The 18537-nt window shown below is 45.0% G+C and overlaps 1 protein-coding gene across 2 annotated transcripts in view; it reads left to right on the plus strand.

The window, feature by feature from the left end:
• The window catches only part of ABCC5 (ATP binding cassette subfamily C member 5), a 115247-nt gene extending 102080 nt beyond the window's left edge, over positions 1-13167 (plus strand). Inside the window, exons 27-30 of one of the 2 annotated variants that reach the window (XM_049881471.1) lie at positions 7324-7402; positions 8783-8896; positions 9640-9804; positions 11462-13150. In XM_049881471.1, coding sequence (XP_049737428.1) covers positions 7324-7402; positions 8783-8896; positions 9640-9804; positions 11462-11563 — 460 coding nt within the window. In that variant the 3' untranslated portion in view covers positions 11564-13150. Of the gene's footprint in view, positions 1-7323; positions 7403-8782; positions 8897-9639; positions 9805-11461 lie in introns of both variants that reach the window. The other variant, XM_049881472.1, reaches the window with a different exon arrangement.
• The last annotated feature ends 5370 nt before the right edge of the window (positions 13168-18537 follow it).

Consider the following 18537-nt stretch of genomic DNA (forward strand, 5'->3'; position numbering starts at 1 on the left):
TAGATCTGTGTTTCATGGTCAGGGTTCACAGATTGTCATGTATGTGATCGATTCACTTGTTTTTCCGAGTCTTTGTTAAGAGGGATCCGAGGTAGCTTCTACCTAGTCAGCCATCTTGGCTCCCACTTTTCCTCTTTTTAATCCACGCAGTATCCCCTTGTTCTGTTCAAACGACTGCATCTTGAACTATCTACAGGCTCCTCATGAGCACAATTAAGCGTTCTGGAATTCCCATTCTTCTCAAAGTTCTCCATAAGTTGTTATGATCCACACAGTTGAATGTCTTTGCATAGTCAATAAAACACAGGTAAACATCTTTCTGGTATTCTTTTCTTTTTGCCAGGATCCATCTGAGATTAGCAATAATATCACTTGTTCCATGTCCTCTTCTGAATCCAAATTGAATTTTTGGCAGTTCACTGTTGATGTACCACTGTAACTGTTTTTCAGTGCTGTTCAGTAAAATTTTACTTGCATGTGATATTAATGATGTTGTTGTTGTTGTGAGGTGCTGTCGAGTCATTTCCAACTCATAGCGACCCTGTGCACAACAGAATGAAACACTGCCCGGTCCTGCGCCATCCTTACAATTGTTGTTATGCTTGAGTTCATCGTTGCGGCCACTGTGTCAATCCACCTCGTTGAGGGTCTTCCTCTTTTCCGCTGACCTTGTATTCTGCCAAGCATGATGTCCTTCTCCAGGGACTGATCCCTCCTGACAACATGTCCAAAGTATGTAAGATGTAGTCTCGCCATCCTTGCCTCTAAGGAGCCTTCTGGCCACACTTCTTCCAAGACAGATTTGTTCGTTCTTTTGGCAGTCCATGATACATTCAATATTCTTCACCAATTCAAAAGCGTCAACTCTTCTTCGGTCTTTCTTATTCATTGTCCAGCTTTCACATGCATATGATGTGATTGAAAATACCATGGCTTGGGTCAGGCGCACCTTAGTCTTCAGGGTCACATCTTAGCTCTTCAACACTTTGAAGAGGTCCTTTGCAGTAGATTTGCCCAATGCAATGCATCTTTTGATTTCTTGACTGCTGCTTCCATGGCTGTTGATTGTGGATCCAAGGAAAATGAAATGCTTGACAACTTCAATCTTTTCTCCATTTATCATGATGTTGCTCATTGGTCCAGTTGTGAGGATTTTTGTTTTCTTTATGTTGAGGTGCGGTCCATACTGAAGGCTGTGGTCTTTGATCTTCATTAGTAAGTGCTTCAGGTCCTCTTCACTTTCAGAAAGCAAGGTTGTATCATCTGCACAACGCAGGTTATTAATGAGCCTTCCTCTAATCCTGATGCCCCGTTCTTCTTCCTATAGTCCAGCTTCTTGTATTATTTGTTCAGCATACAGATTAAATAGGTATGGTGAAAGAATACAACCCTGACGCACACCTTTCCTGACTTTGAACCAATCAGTATCCCCTTGTTCTGTCCGAATAACTGCCTCTTGATGTATGTAAAGGTTCCTCATGAGCACAATTAATTGTTCTGGAATTCCCGTTCTTCGAAGTGTTATCCATAGTTCGTCATGATCCACACAGTCAAATGCCTTTGCATAGTGAATAAAACACAGGAAAACATCCTTCTGGTATTTTCTGCTTTCAGCCAGGATCCATCTGACATCAGCAATGATATCCCTGGTTCCACATCCTCTTCTGAAACCGGCCTGAATTTCTGGCAGTTCCCTGTTGATATACTGCTGCAGCCACTTTTGAATGATCTTCAAAAGAATTTTGCTTGCATGTGATATTAATGATATTGTTCTATAATTTCCACATTCGGTTGGATCACCTTTTTTGGGAATAGGCATCAATACGGATCTCTTCTAGTCAGTTGGCCAGGAAGCTATCTTCCATATTTCTTGGCATAGACGAGTGAGCACCTCCAGTGCTGCATCTGTTTGCTGAAACATCTCAGTTGATATTCCATCAATTCCTGGAGCCTTCTTTTTCACCAATGCCTTCAGAGCAGCTTGGACTTCTTCCTTCAGTACCATTGGTTCCTAATCATATGCCACTTCTTGAAATGGTTGAATATCGACTAATTCTTTTTGATATAATGACTCTGCGTATTCCTTCCGTCTTCTTTTGATGCATCCTGCATCGTTTAATATTTTCCCCATGGATTCCTTCACTATTGCAACTCAAGGCTTGAATTTTTTCTTCAGTTCTTTCAGCTTGAGAAATGCCAAGCGTGTTCTTCCCTTTTGGTTTTCCATCTCCAGCTCTTTGCATATGTCATTATAATACTTTACTTTGTCTTCTCGAGAATCCCTTTGAAATCTTCTGTTCAGTTCTTTTACTTCATCAATTCTTCCTTTTGCTTTAGCTGCTCGACGCTCAAGAGCAAGTCTCAGAGTCTCCTCTGACATCCATCTTGGTCCTTTCTTTCTTTCCTGTCTTTTCAGTGACCTCTGGCTTTCTTCATGGATGACGTCCTTGATGTCATTCCACAACTCGTCTGGTCTGCGGTCACTAGTGTTCAGTGTGTCAAATCTATTCTTCAGTGGTTGGTAAATTCAGGTGGGATATACTCAAGGTCATATTTTGGCTCTTGTGGACTTGCTCTGGTTTTCTTCAGTTTCAAGTTGAACTTGCATATGAGCAATTGATGGTCTGTTCCACAGTTGGCCCCTGGCCTTGTTCTGACTGATGTTGAGCTTTTCCATCGTCTCTTTCCACAGATGTAGGCAATTTGATTTCTGTGCATTCCATCTGGCGAGGTCCATGTGTACAGTCACCATTTATGTTGGTGAAAGAAGGTATTTGCAATGAAGAAGTCATTGGTCTTGCAAAATTCTATCATTCAATCTCCGGCATTGTTTCTATCACCAAGGCCATATTTTCCATCTAGTGATCCTTCTTCTTTGTTTCCAACTTTTGCATTCCAGTCACAAGTAATTATCGATGCATCTTGGTTACATGTTCCATCAATTTCAGACTGCAGCAGCTGGTAAAAATCTTCTATTTCTTCATCTTTGGCCCTAGTGGTTGGTGTATAAATTTGAATAATAGTCGTATTAACTGGTCTTGCTTGTAGGCGTATGGATGTTATCCTATCACTGACAGCGTTGTACTTCAGGATAGATCTCGAAACGTTCTTTTTGACAATGAACGCGACACCATTCCTCTTTGAGTTGTCATTCCCAGCATAGTAGACTATATGATTGTCCAATTCAAAATGGCCAATACCAGTCCATTTCAGCTCACTAATGCCTAGGATATCGATGTTTGTGTGTTCCATTTCATTTTTGACAATTTCCAATTTTCCTAGATTCATACTTCGTACGTTCCAGGTTCCAATTATTAATGGATTTTTGTAGCTGTTTCTTCTCATTTTGAGTTGTGCCACATCAGCAAATGAAGGTCCCAAAAGCTTTACTCCATCCACGTCATTAAGGCCGACTCTACTTTGAGGAGGCAGCTCTTCCCCAGTCATCTTTTGAGTGCCTTCCAACCTGGGTGACTCATCTTCCAGCAGTATATCAGACAATGTTCTGCTGCTATTCATAAGGTTTTCACTGACTAATGCTTTTCAGAAGTAGACTGCCGGGTCCTTCTCCTAGTCTGTCTTAGTCTGGAAGCTCAGCTGAAACCTGTCCTCCATGGGTGACCCTGCTGGTATCTGAATACCGGTGGCATAGCTTCCAGCATCACAGCAACACACAAGCCCCCACAGTACGACAAACTGACAGACATGTGGGGGGATATTAATGATATTGTTCAATAATTTCCATATTCGGTTGGATCACCTTTCTTGGGAATAAGCATAAATGTGGATCTCTTCCAGTCAGTCGGCCAGAAAGCTGTCTTCTAAATTCCTGGCGTATTAGATCATATGATTGTCTGATTTAAAATGACCAATATCAGTTTTTTTTTTTTTTTCAGCTCACTAATGGCTAGGCTATCTATCTTTAAAATTATATATAAAAAAAAAAACATAATTTGGGGCCACTACCTGCCTTTGTCTGAGTCCATTCCAGTGCCTCCCCATTTGTCTACCTGCATCTGAGCTCTAGGGCCTGCGGGCCTGGGGCCAGTCCCTCCCCTCTGTCTTTTGCCGTGAAAGTTAGCCTCAAGAAGAGAGCCCCTTCCTCATCCAGAGCTTAAACACTGGCAGAACTTTCCCTTTCCCCAGAGGTCCAGGGAAATCCACCCCTTGCCTCTTCCCTAACCAGCCCCCTGCTGGAGTGAGTCCGGTCCTGTGGATTATCTGAAGCCTGGCATGGCTGGGGGTCACTCTGCTCCTCAGTGAGACTGGTCACCCTCACCTGTCACTCAGTAGTCTGTCTCTGATTCTAGATCTCCCTATGAATGATGGGTACCTTCTCCCCACTGGGGGGTTTCCGCTTGGCATCTGCTTACTAGCCAGAAGCAGTGTTCTCTTTCCTTCCTATTCAGAAGCTCTCTCTCTCTTTGGATCTGCCCATAAAAATTCTTCTCTTTCACTTGAGAACTATTTCTAACTTTCAACTCCCAGTCACAGCAAAAATGACCAAGTCTACATGCTGCCTTATACTGTTTGGTTCGTTCTGGGCCTGAAGTACTGTCAGATGGAAGCAGCTAGCACTCTAAAAAAAAAAAATGGGACATAATTGCAGAAGCCGGCTCTTAGAATCTCAAGCTCTGAATTATTCTATCGTTCATTTCCTTTTTTGAAAGTTTTAGTCCCTATGGAATTTGGGAATCCCCAAAACTTCTAGTTTCTATGTCGGAAAGTAATCCTAAGCCTAGACTTAACTGTATAAAGAGCTCTAGATAGAAACTAGCATTTGTTGAAAATCACTCTAGATAGAAACTAGCATTTGTTGAAAATCACTCATGCCAGACACTAGTGCTCTAGAAAGTAACAACAGCAACAACGATAATAGAAGCTAAGCTTAAGGGGCCCTGGGGGTGCAGTGGTTGAGTGCTTGGCTGCTAACTGAAAGGCTGATGGTTCTAACCCACCCAGCTGCTTCGGGGGAAAAAGCCCTGTGAATGTGCTCCCATTAAGATGACAGTCTAGAACATCCCACAGGGCCGTTCTGCTGTCACATGGGGTCACTACGAGTTGGAATCGACTTGAGGGCACCTAACAACAGCAACAACCTTATTGGGAATTTACTGTGTGCCAGGTACTGATCTAAGCATTTTACATGTGTTAATCCATCAAGTATTCAGAACCACATGTGGATTGGTCCTACTATGATGCCTGCCTTGTAGATGAAGTGACCGAAGCACAGAGAGGTTAAGTAGAATACAGTGCTGGAATGTAAGCCTGGCCGGCTGGCTGCAAAGTATAGGCTCTTAGTCACTGCACTCAGTACATCGCCCCCGGGAGCCTGTATCACAACACCGCTGCCAACAGCCTCAAGAGATACTCCGTCTCCAGAAACCAGAGTTCCACCTGCCGCCTGAAGTCTTTTCTTTTTCTAACTTCTTCACAACTTCTCCTGTGCTTTCAGATTTGTGCAGGCCTCTGCCATCTTAAAAGAAGTCTCACACCCTCAATGCTGCTCTTTAGCCTTTTGCATTTACTCTTTTTTCACTTCTAACTTTTGTGTTTGTTTTTGCCAATTTTGCTCTTAACAGCTAAGGCCAAATATCGGTCTTTATTTTTGAATAACTATTTTGAGCCTTCCCTTATCTTCCTGAGTCCCAAAGCCTCCTACTCTCAGGACCTAGGCCTCTAGGGAGGTGCCCACCGTGGATGAGAGACAGCGTGAACAGCTGCTTCATGTTACTCCAGGAGCTGTTCTTGGCCTCATTTAGCAATGACCAACAGGCTTAAAAAAAAAAAAAAAAGAAGCAAAGGTGAAAATGTATTTTTGGCGATGGTAGGACCCCAAAAGCTCTGACTATTAGAAAACAAGTGCCCTCAAGTTCAGGGCTCAGACATCTTTCCCCCCCATCCTACCGGCTGACGGCTTCTGATGCGGTGGATGCGTGACTTTGCTTTCAGTTCCGTCTGTGGGTCAGACCCAGGGCCATCTGGCTTCTCTAATGAGGGCTTATTTTTTCTATTCCAGATTGAGCTCCCTGCTGAGACCAGTCTCCTCTGCCTTAATGTATATGTTTACCACCTGCTGGTGATCATAAGGCACTCTGGTGGCTCAGTGGTTAAGAGCTACAGTGAGCTACAACTGCTAACCAAGAGGTGGGCAGTTCGAATCCACCAGCCCCTCCTTGGAAACCCTTTGGGGCAGGTCTGTTTTGCCATGCCCAGAATGAGTAACTCCAGACATGGAACACATGTGGCTCCAGTGATTCTGTTAGCTGGGCCCCCGAGTGCCGTCCCAGTCTCCCAGCCCCCGGGGTCGTCCCCTGACAGAGCAGGTCACCAACCCCTTATGCAGCTCCAGTTTTCACACATGACCTCAGCAGCACTTTTGAGTTCAAATTTACGTTGTATTTCTTAAAGCTCATGTTTCTCCCAAAGAGTTTCCTTTTTCACAGATACCAAGCATAATTGTGTGAACCAAGCAAATTATACCTAATGGCTTTCCAATTACTAGACCTACAAATGTTATGTTTAGATGAAACAACACGCACACAAAAAGACTATAATATTCCCATTTTCCACCAGAAAATCTGTCTCCCCACCACCCTTCACCCTCACCCTCGTGACAGATACGTTTTCCTCCTGTCTTTGAACATTTGCAGAAATGTCTCATCTTGCTCTTTTGGTATGAGCAGCAGTGGTCTCCAGATTGGTCCTCTGTACCAGGAAAATCCCTTCCTCTCGAGGCGCCCCTCACTGTCTCCTTTCTCCCCTGCAGATCCGTTCCTTCCCTGAGCAGGCTAGCTGCCACCGAGCCCCTGCTCAGGGCCAGGGCTTGCACCCAGTGCGTTAAGAACAGAGAGGTCGCTTTTGTAAGTTTGTGGTATATCTACAGAGATGTATTTTAACCTCTATATGCATAGAAAAATCTAGAAGGCTAATATGACAAAATGCTAACAGAGCTTATTTCTAGGGGTATGATTGTAGGTGATTTAATATGTTTCGAGTTTTGTGGTTTGCTTGTTTGTATTTCCTAATTTTTCTATAACTAACTTTTATTACCCACATAATAAACATGAAATAAAGCTTTGTAGAGAAGAAAGGGGGCCGGATCCTGTCCTCAGAGATATTCCTGTGAGGAGCAGACACCAGCACCTCCACCTCAGCTTCCACCCGTGGCTGGCTGGGGATTGAACCATCTGTGACAACCTTACGGGTTTTGAGTCCTCCTTGTCCCTGAATGTTTGAACTTTTACCAAAGACAGCTAGCGCCACACAGTTGCTTAAATGCTGGGCCTCTGAGAGGTTCCTGTTATGTTTTCCTCTCCCCAGATCAAACCTGGATCCCTTCAACCAGTACACAGAGGACCAGATTTGGGATGCCTTAGAAAGGACACACATGAAGGAATGTGTAAGTGAAGCCTGGAGGAGGGCTGTGCTGGGCACTCAAAGGCAGCCTGTCCCTCCACCCCAAGGATGTCCATGGAAGAGCCCTGTAGAGAGGCATTTCAGATATGTCGGAGAAGTTGATGTCACCCAACCCCCACACCACGACCACCATGGTCATTTTGGCCTTCTAATATCCACTGGAGGTCCCTGGGTTGTACAGGTTCTTTGTGCTCAATTACTACCCTGAAGGTTGATGGTTTGAACCCACTCAGTGGCATCATGGAAGAAAGGCCTGGTGATCTACTTTTGTAAAGATTACAGCCTTGAAAACCCTATAGAACAGTTCTGCTGTAACACATGGGGGGGGCCACCATGAGTCAGAACTGACTTGACACAACAGGTTTTAATACCTATTGATTGAGAAGGTGTTAATGACAATTTCTCAGAATTCAATAATGCTCTTAATTCTGTTTTATTAATCATAGTATAACAAACTGTTGAAACTTTCATAAATGTGCAAAAGATATATAACGTATTAAGTCTGCAGGCAACGTGCACCCATAGATCCGCTCTTAGGGAAGCCCAGCAGGCCCTAGACAGCCCACAGGGTGCAGATTGATGCCATTGGTCTGCAGGGACAATCTGTGAGCCGTGGACCTGCAGCTTTGAACTTAAAGAGAAGAGGAATTTTGATCACCCTGTCTCCTATTGCATGGTCATAATTTCAGAACTAAAACCTGACACAAGTTTTGGAGATGCCATTTTGGTGGCATGAGGCTAACCAAACCCACTGCCAGGCAGTCAATTCTGACTCATAGTGACCCTATAGGACAGAGTAGAACTACCCTATAGGGTTTCCAAGGCTGAAGTCTTTACGGAAGCAGACTGCCACAGCTTTCTCCTGCAGAGCAGCTGATGAGTTCCCACCACTCACCTTTAGGTTAGCAGCCAAGTGCTTAACCACTGCACCACCAGGGCTCCTATGAGGCTAACGGGACAGTATATTTGAAATAGGGACTCTCTTATAAAATGTGGGTCCCAGGACAGAGTCAGGATCCCTGGGTGGCGCAAATGGTTAAGCACTGGACTACTAGTCAAAAGACTGATGGTTCGAACTCACCCAGAGGCACCTGGGAAGACAGGCCTAGCAGTCTGCTTCCAAAAGGTCACAGCCTTGGAAGCCATATGGAGCACAATTCTACTCTGCACACATGGGGCCACCATGATTCAGAATTAACCTGACAGCAACTAACAACAACAGTGCACAGCTGTCACCTCTGTGCCTTCTTTCTGTTTGAGCCAGGGTCTTAGCTGGGAATTCAGTCATCTGTTTAAGAGTAATTCATTTATGCCCCAAAATTCAGTTCTGTGTCCTTCTAATCTCTGCTCTCCCCCTCCCTAGATTGTTCAGCTACCTCTGAAACTCGAATCTGAAGTGATGGAGAACGGGGATAACTTCTCTGTGGGGGAACGGCAGCTGTTGTGCGTCGCGAGGGCCTTGCTGCGGCACTGTAAGGTGAGGTGGACAGGGGTGAACAGAGGAACGGAAGCGTAGCCTGCCCTGTGGTACTGGGTCCATGGGTATACCTGGCTCTGAGCCAGGCGGCACTTGCTGAGAACAGGCCCGGGACATGCTAAGTTGGCTCCAACAGGATTTGGGTGTAAGGGTTTTCTTTTTTTGTTTTTAACTTCCTGGAGCCGTTGGTTTCCAGGGACTTCCTTTGTTTCTCGAGAGTGAACAGTTATACTGGAGACCACAGACTTAGGAGATCTTAAAATGGTTAGAGACATCCAGGTCATCTACACCAATCTCCTTACTGTACAGACAGGAAAAGAGACATCCAGAAAGATTAGCATACATGTTCAGAGTTTCGGAGCAAATAGGGGCAAGTATTTTAATACATCAGTATTATACGTGGACTTTTTTTTTTTTTTGTAGAAATCAAGGCAAACATGGGTTTAAAGCTGTATCAATTCTAAGCACAACAGTATTTTTACATATGTGTGTATTTATGTAGAAAAAAACAACATGCAGTATTAAAATCTAAGTAATGAAATACCTAGTAAGACCTAGAGTAACCAGAATGCTTAAGGAACTTATTGGATCCCTCCTCCTTTTCTGAGTATTGTCTGACTAACCTCAAATGTGAAATGGTGTAAGACCTGGCAGCGTTTCATTCTGTTACATATAGGGTCGCCGTGAGCTAGAGCCGACTCCTTGGCAGCTAACAGCAACTTTCTCCTCTGCTTTCCTGGCAGATACTGATTCTAGATGAGGCCACAGCGGCCATGGACACAGAGACAGACTTACTGATTCAGGAGACCATCCGAGAGGCATTTGCAGATTGTACCATGCTGACAATTGCTCACCGCCTGCACACGGTGCTCGGCTCTGACAGGATCATGGTGCTGGCCCAGGGACAGGTACTGAGCCCGTCAGGGACCATGGCTCAGCATGTACAGGCCTTGTACAGGAGGATAGCTGGCCCTGACAGGGACAAGCTGATTGCCATCTTAACGCCATTTCTGAACATTCAGATAAGTGCCCACAGCGGCTGTGCTCCTGACAGGAGATTAGGTCAGAGGTGCTCACACCAGCTCCTCATTTTGCTTTACTACTTGTCCATTCATCGCCTGTAAACAATGACACTGTGATTTCTGTCTGAGATCACACATACTCAGTGATCCATTCTCTCACAAGACCAGCCCGCGGCGGCTCGGAGACCAGCCACCCTGTGTTTGCTGTCCGCAATCATGCCGTGGTGCTGAACTTCCCAGCCTACAGCTCCAGGCTGTCCATACTCTGGCCCTAGCCCAGTCTTCTTGATTTCCCACTCCGCCCTTGCAGGTGCTGTTGGCTGTAGACAGTCTTGCATCCTCTAACCTTGATCTGAAGTGCTTTCTTGTAGCACGTCTGTCTCATCTGATAGAATTGGTGTACGTACCCTAGCTCTCCTATCTGACTATAAACTCCCTGCAGGCTGGCGTCATAGCTCAGTCATCTTTGGATCTTCGGCAGTGGTCAGTACTACAGTTTTTCACACATAATAGACATTAAGTAAATATATGTGGAATAACTTCTTTGTGTGTCTCTGGGATGGAAGTAAATTAAGGAATATGTGGAACTAACAAGTTGTTTATAACAAATAACTTGTCTTCTGTTATTAAAAATAACGGCTACCATAATACCCACTAGTGTCAAGTCAATTCCAACTCATAGCGACCCTATAGGACAGAGTAGAACTGCCCCATAGGGTTTCTAAGGAGCGGCTGGTGGATTTGAACTGCCGACTTTGGTTAGCAGTCAAGTTCTTAACCACTGTGTCACCAGGGCTCTGACTACCATACTAGTAGTTATTATTGAATGTTTATTATGTGCCAGACACTGTGCCAACTGCTATACATATAATCAATCATCACAACAGCTGAGAAAGATAACAGTCACCTTTAGCTTTGCTTTACAGATGGAAAGAAAAGGGATTTCTCCCCTGCAGTTTATAGAACCTTTTTGATTGATTCCTTTACAGTGAAAATGCTCAAGGCTGACCTTTCCCTTAGATCCTGGTTTGCTCGTTGCCGTCTAGTCCATTCCAACTCCTGGTGACCCTATAGGACAGAGTAGAACTGCCCCATAGGGTTTCCAAGGAGTGCCTGGTGGATTCCAACTGCCGACCTTTGAGTTAGCAGCTAAACACTTAACCACTGTTTCCCCAGAGTTTCCAGATCCTGGTTCCCACCAAAACCCAGTGCCGTTGAGTCGATTCCGATCCTGGTTAGTGGGAAGAAAAATTTAAAAAAGGGAAATCATTTGGGCATGGCAGGGTCAATTGACTTGTCACCCTGATTCTGTCCTCAGGGGCTTTGGGGGTGCCCTCCTTTCTTGGATAGAGGACCCTCCAAGACTCCCCAGTACCCTAGAACCTCGCCCTCACAGAAGCCAGGACCCCAGGTGGGAGCCACGCCCCCACACAGGCACCATGCCCCCAGGTGGTAGCCACGCCCTCACGTGGGCACCACTCACCCACGCGAGCCATGCCTCCATGTGGGAACCACACCCTCACGTGGTCACCTTCTCTTACAGGTAGTGGAGTTTGACACCCCATCGGTCCTTCTGTCCAACGACAGCTCCCGGTTCTATGCCATGTTCGCAGCTGCAGAGAACAAGGTTGCCGTAAAGGGCTAAGTTGTCCCCCACGATGGTCTTCTTTCTCTGGAGCATCGCCATTCCCTGCCTGGGGCGGGCCCCTCACCTCCTCCTGCGGAAACCTGGCCTTTCCCGAGCCTATCTTTCGCACGGCAGTTCAGGATTGGCTTGTGTGTTTCGCTTTTAGGAAGAGTCCTATTTTGATTATTGTATTTATTCCATATTCATGTAGACGGAATTTAGTTTTTGTTCTTAATTGCACTCTAAACGGTTCAGGGAACCATTATTATAAATGTATCAGAGGCCTCTAATGAAGCTTTATACGTGTAGCTGTATCTATATATAAGTCTGTACATAGGCTGTATTTACAGTGAAAAATGTCAGCCGTTTATTTTATATTAAAATGGGCACTGTGCTGATAGCAGTGCATATTCCTTTTATCATCGTTGTACAGTTTGCTGTACCGGAGATCTGGTTTTGCTATTAGACCATAGGGAGGGTAGCATTTGTTCTTCTCTAGGTGGTGGTTTTCACGGTGCCAGGTGGGTGCTCTGGGTGTCCAAAAGGAAGGTGTGTGGCCCTAGCTGGCCCCTCAGCAGCCCCCTCTGCTGCCTCCTCACAGCCCCTCTGGGGCCGGGGCCAGCAAAGACCATGCAGAGCACCATGAATTCTCAGGGCCCCTGCCTTCTGTCCTGGGCCACTTCACTGTTTGCCAGGAGAGCAGCGGGGCGAGGCCGCAGACCCCTCCTCTCTCCCTCCGTCGGGAATGAGAAGCACAAAAACATTCCTGGGAGACGGAGTTCCCTCCCTGCCTTCCTCCTCTTGCTATCGTTTCTGAACAAGAATCAGTGTGTCCACAGTGTCCCACTGCCTCAGGTCCTCACGCTGGCCACTGCACAGAGCTCTCCGGCTCCTAGACCTTGGGCTCCAAAGCCTGGAGCCAGCCGCTGCTTTTGTCGGTGGTACTTCTTCATTTGCCTGCGCCCACCCCTCCATAGTCCAGGACAGGGCTCAGGACTTTGTGGGTCTGTCTGTCCTTCTCACTGCGGTGTCGTACAGTCTGTCTCTCTCTCTCCCCAAAGTCTGTGACTTCAAGTAGCCCTTGCTGATCAGTGTCTCACACTGGTGTGGAAGTTTTTACTGTAAAGAGACCTACCTCAGGTTGCTGATTGCCGTGTGGTTCCCTGTGTTCCCGCAACCCTGCTCGTGCTGTGGGGCCAGTAGCTGAGGTGGGCGTGGTTGCTGCTGTCATCAGTCCAGTGGTCAGTGTTGCATGTGGTGACCAACTAGACATTTTGTCGCCTTAGCATGTTTGCTAAACACCTTGTAGAAGTGAAAATCTGAAGAAGTGAATAAAATTATTTTGGATTTTGTAAAACTCTCGGTGTGTAAGATAGTTCTCTGGGAGGGGAGCCACGTGTCTGAATGGCTGGGGAAGACCCAAGCCTTGGATTTGAACATCCAACAACGGCATTCCAGCTGTGAGGAGCAGCAGCAGAGCTGGGTGGTGGCAAGGAGCATGGGGCCCAGAATGCCTTGGAACGTCATGTTGGGCCTTAGTGCCCACGGCCTGTGTTCCAGGCATGGCCACCAGGAGAGGTCTTGTGCTACATCAGAGTGGGAGTGGGAAAGGGGGGTGGCTGCAGCGAGGTGGGTGGTCGTGGTGAAATATATTTAAAACGAATAGTTTGTTAAGGGTTCTTAGCAATTCAAACAATATAACTATCCTTTCTGGTGCAGATGATTAAGTGCTCAGCTATTACTGAAAGGCTGGCATTTGAATTCACCCAGAGGCGCCTCAGAAGAAAGGATTGGCAATCTACTTCCTAAAGAGCACAGCCATTGAAAACCCTGTGGAACAGTTCTACCCTGAAACACATGGGGTCAGACTGACAAGAGCAACTCGGAAGGTTAGATAGGAAACTTAGGAGGCAGTGAGTTTACACTGATGGAGGAGGAACAGTTTGGAAAAGGAGGGTGAGAATGATTGTAACAACTTGAAGAATGTCATCAACATAATTACTCAGATTAACCCATTGAAAACTAAGTACCCGTTCAAAAAGATCTTCATTCTAAAGTTTCTTACCTATTCAAAAAGATCTGCATTCTAAAATTTCTGAATATATTGTGTTGCATGTAGCCAGGAAAGCTTTTAAATTTTGATATCGGCTCTACTGACCAGCAGCGGAAATCGCCTTTTAAGCCCAGCCTTTTTGTAAACTGCTGTCTTGAAAATTCAGAAGACTTCTCTCTGAAGTGAAAAATTCAGTTCCTCAAATGTTGATTTCAACTGCTCAGTGAGCACACGTGGCCTGTGGCTACTGTATTGGACAGCACAGATGCAGAACGTTACCACCATTAAAGGAACCTCTGCTGGCCAGCACCGATCCAAACAAAGAATGCCTTTTACTGATGCACTGGGTCCACCTGCCAAGAAGGGTACCAAGGTCATAGGAGGAGCTGCTTCTCAGTCTAACTGTTCAAGCTCTATTGCAGGTGACACCAATGTCCCCTTTTTTCAGTTCTGTTTTCTCATATCTGTTGGCCCCTCTCTTAGTTATCTAGCGCTGCAATAACAAATACCACAAGTGGATGGCTTTAACAACAAAAAAAAAAATTTATCCTCTCACAGTCCACAAGGCTAGAAGTCTAAATTCAGGGTGCCAGCTCCAGAGAAAGGCTCTCTTTCTGTGTTAGCTCTGGGGGAAAGTTCCTGTCATCAGTCTTCCTCTGGTCTAGAGTTTCTCAGCGCAGGAACCCTGGGTCCAAAGGACGTGCTCCGCTCCTGGCTCTTCTTGCTTGGTGGTAATAAGGTCCCTCTCCTCTCTGCTGGCTTCTCTCTTTTATATCTCAAAAGAGATTGACTCAAGATACAACATAATCCTATAGTTTGAGTCCTACCTCATTAACATAACTGCCTCTAATCCTGCCTCATTAACATCATAGAGGTTAGGGTTTATAACACATAGGATAATTACATTAGATCACAAAATGGAGGATAACCACACAATACCAGGAATCATAGCCTAGCCAAGTTGACACGTATTTTGGGTGGGACATAATTCAACCCATGATATTCCCCCTACCACCTCTCTCAACCTGCCATGCCCCCTTAAAAGAAAATGTTTCCCTCCCTTTTCTCTCCCTGATTGGGTCTTTCACTCCCACCTGCACAGCGACAATGTGGGCTGGGCCTCTCAGCACCAGCCCCCACCTGATGCAAACATTGGGCATCTTCTAGGTGCCTCGAACACGGCCTCGAAAATCAACCTCTGCTCCTTGTCTTCGTTGACAGTGACACTGACCTCCTAGTCTTACAGGCTAGAACGTTGAATTCATCTGCCCCTCCCCACAAATTCAATGCATCACCGTCCTCCGTACTCTGCCTTCTCTCTCCTCTGCCCTCTTTCAGGCCCACTTCCTTCTTTTTGATACTGTAGTTACAGCCTCTTAACCTGCCTTCCCGCCTCATTGTTCATCTCTGATCCATTGTACATAGTTCTGCAAAATGCAGAGCAAAAATGCAAGTTGGGTCAAGTACTTCACCCTCCAAAAGTCTTTAGGACACGGTTGCATTTAGATAGTCTGTATTCCTTAGCTTCTTTGCTATGCAATATTCTAAAAACGGACCATGTATTTGCACAGCTTGGAATTCTTTGACTCTTGTCAAACAAAGCCGCGCTTTTTCTGGGTTCCTGCAATGCTTTGGTTACACCTCTAGTTTAATGTTTATTTCCTTTGACTTTGTGTATGACAGTTATTTTCCTGTTTCTCACCATGAAGATAACCTTCCTGAAGGCAGTAAACCACCTAAATTTTGTATATCGCATAATCCCCGGCATAAGTATTAGGCTCAACACATAAGGTGCTTAGTAAGTATCACACTATTCAGCTGACTCTTGAATAAAACCCAAGCCCATTGCTGTGAAGTTGATTCCAGGTCACAGCAACCCTATAGGACAGAGTAGAAGCTTCCAAGGAGCGGCTGGTGGATTAGAACTGCAGACCTTTTGGTTAGCAGCTGAACACTTAACCACTGCACCACCAGGGCTCCCAGCTTGAATAGTGCCTTATAAATAGATGTTCAGTGAATATTTGTTAATATAAATCAATGTTGTAAACTTTCATGATGGCCCATGGCAAAAAGAAGTTTGGTTGCTTTAAAGAAACACAAAAAAAGTGACATTGAGGAAAAAAGCCCTTTGCATGGAGTGACTTCAGGAAAGCCAGAGAATGAGGGTGCCAGGTATTTGGGGAGCAGCTTAGTGATGTGACAGCTTCTTTCCTGTCCCTTTTCTGTCTGATCACCTAGAAACAGTGCATAGCATTGAAAGTAATTAAGCCACAAAAAGGCTCAACTAACTGGAACAATATATATATATTTTTTAGTTTATTTTTGTTGTCACCATTGAATATATATACACAGCAGAACCTACACCAACTAATTCAACAGCTTCTACACGTAAAATTCAGTGACATTGATTACATTCTTCAAGTTGTGCAACCATTCTCATTCTCCTTTTCCTGATTGTTCTTCCCCCACTAACATACACTCACTGCCCCCATCTTCCTGTCTAACCTTTGAAGTTGCTGTTGTCAGTTTGATCCCATAGAGATGGTTCTTTTAAAAAGCACAATGCTCAAGGCAGACATTCTTTACTAATTAAGCTAAATTGTTTTAAAGATGACTTCAGGGAATATTTTGGGTTTGAGGTTTAAAGATTACCTCAGGGCAATAATTTCGAGTTTCATCTAGCCTCAATGGCTCCAGAAAGTCTGGATTCTGTGAGAATTTGGAATTCTGTGGAACCATAATCTTACACTGATGGCTATCTGTACTGTTGCATACCATATTCTTGTCTTTTTTTTTTTTTTTAATTGTGCTTTAGGTGAAAGTTTACAGAGCAAATTAGTTTCTCATTAAACAGTCAATACACAAATTGTTTTGTGACAAGGGTTGCCAACCCCATGACATGTCAACACCCTCCCGTTCTCGACCTTGGGTTCACCATTACCAGCTTTCCTGTCTGCTCCTGCCTTCTCTTTCTTGCTCCTGGGCTGGTGTGCCTGTTCAGTCTCATATACATGGTTGAGCTATGTGTATTATCGTATGTTTTATGGGCCTGTCTAATCTTTGGCTGAAGGGTGAGCCTCGGGAGTGACTTCAGCACTGAGTTAAAAGGGTGTCTGGGGGGGGGTCCATACTCTCAGGGTTTCTCCAGTCTCTGTCAGAGCAGCAAGCCTGGTACCACATTTCTTTTAATAACTTTTTTCTGATGATAAAAGTAATGTATGCTTATGTACAAATTTTGGAAAATGCAGAAAAGTGCAAATAAACCAAAACTGCCTGTACCCCTGCTGTGGCGGAGCATATTTTCCAAAGATGGCTGAAACTCTGTCTTCCATCTCACATGCTCTTCTGCATTATGACCTTGCCACTCTCCCATCAAAACGTGGAGTCTATTTCTATACCACACCCCTTAAGTCTGGGTGGGCCCTGTGACTACTTTGACCAATAGAATATGGTGGAAGTGATACTTGGCAGTTCTATGCAAAGCCTTCATGTGGCCTGGCAGCTCACACTTTCTGCCTCTTGGAAGCCAGCACCATGTACGAATGCAAGTATCCTGAGAACACCATACTGTGAGACATACAAAGCACATGGGGAGACCCTGGAATATGACGTAACATGGAGATAGGATAAGGCTAAAGAGTACCAGGGCATCAAACATAGGAGTGAAGAAGCCATTTTGGAAGTAGAACCTCCAGCCATCCCAGCTGATGCCACATAGATCAGAGATGAACCACCCAGCGGAGCCCTTCCTAAATCTCTGAACAAAATAAAAGATTCAGGCACTATATTTTGAATACATCTTTGGAGTCCCTGGGTGGTGCAAATGGAACATAACAGGCTGCAAACTGAAAGGTTGGCAGTTCAAATCCACCCAGGGGGCCTCGGAAGAAAGGCCTGGTGGTCTACTCCTGAAAAATCAGCCACTGAAAACCTTACGGAGCACAGTTCTACTCCGACACACAGGAGTCACCGTGAGTGGGAGTCAGCTCAGTGGCAGCTGGTACACAGAACCACTGAAACACACATTGGCTACGAAGAGCCAGTGTTATATCATTGTATTTTTATAGCCTTTCTTAAGCATATGTATTTTGCTTTGCATTGTATGTTTTCATTATCAAAGTTAACACTTCCTTGTAGGGACTCATTTATTTGTTTCATTCAGCAACTATTTATTGAATATCTAGTGTGTGACTGGCCCTGTGCGGTGAACTGACAGGTTGGAGGTTCCAGTCCACCAGAGGCACCTAAGAAGAAGGGCCTGGCAATCTACTCCCAATAAACCAGCCATTGAAAACCTTATGGAGCACAGTTCTACTCTGACATACATGGGGTCACCATGTGTCAGGGTTGACTCGATGGCAACTGGTTTATTGGTTGGTTCTAGCAACTGATATTACAGTAGTGAATAGAAGAGCGAAACATCGCTGTCCTCACGAAGCTTACGGTCTAGTGGGAGAACAGGCAATATGCAAGACACGTTGTAAGATACACAGTATGTTAGATTGTGAGAAGTGCCAGGAGGAAAAAAAAAAAGCAGAGAAGAGGGTATGAGATGTTGGGGGCTAGAGGCTGAAATTTTAGCAGCTGGCCAGGGAAAGCCTCATTGAGAACATGATTTTTGATGTACTATTTATATGAACAATCCACTTTTTTTTTTTTAACAATCCACTCTTGATGGACGTTTAAGTTGTTTCTGTTTTTCTTTTTTGCACGTTGTCATTACATTTAATTTTTTTTTAAGGCACTTTCCTCATCACCCACATTTCTGTGCTCTTCCCAGCTCTTAGTACTGTATGTCCAAGTAGATAAAGTAGGCTGACTGCTGTAACAAACAGCCCCAACCTCCCTTTCTGCAGTTTATCACAATAACCCCCTTCTATCACAGCAAGAGCCCTGGTGGTGCTATGGTTAAGAGCTATGGCTGCTAACCAAAAGGTCA

The sequence above is a fragment of the Elephas maximus genome, chromosome 1 (assembly GCF_024166365.1).
Source record: "Elephas maximus indicus isolate mEleMax1 chromosome 1, mEleMax1 primary haplotype, whole genome shotgun sequence".
Lineage (NCBI taxonomy): Eukaryota > Metazoa > Chordata > Mammalia > Proboscidea > Elephantidae > Elephas > Elephas maximus.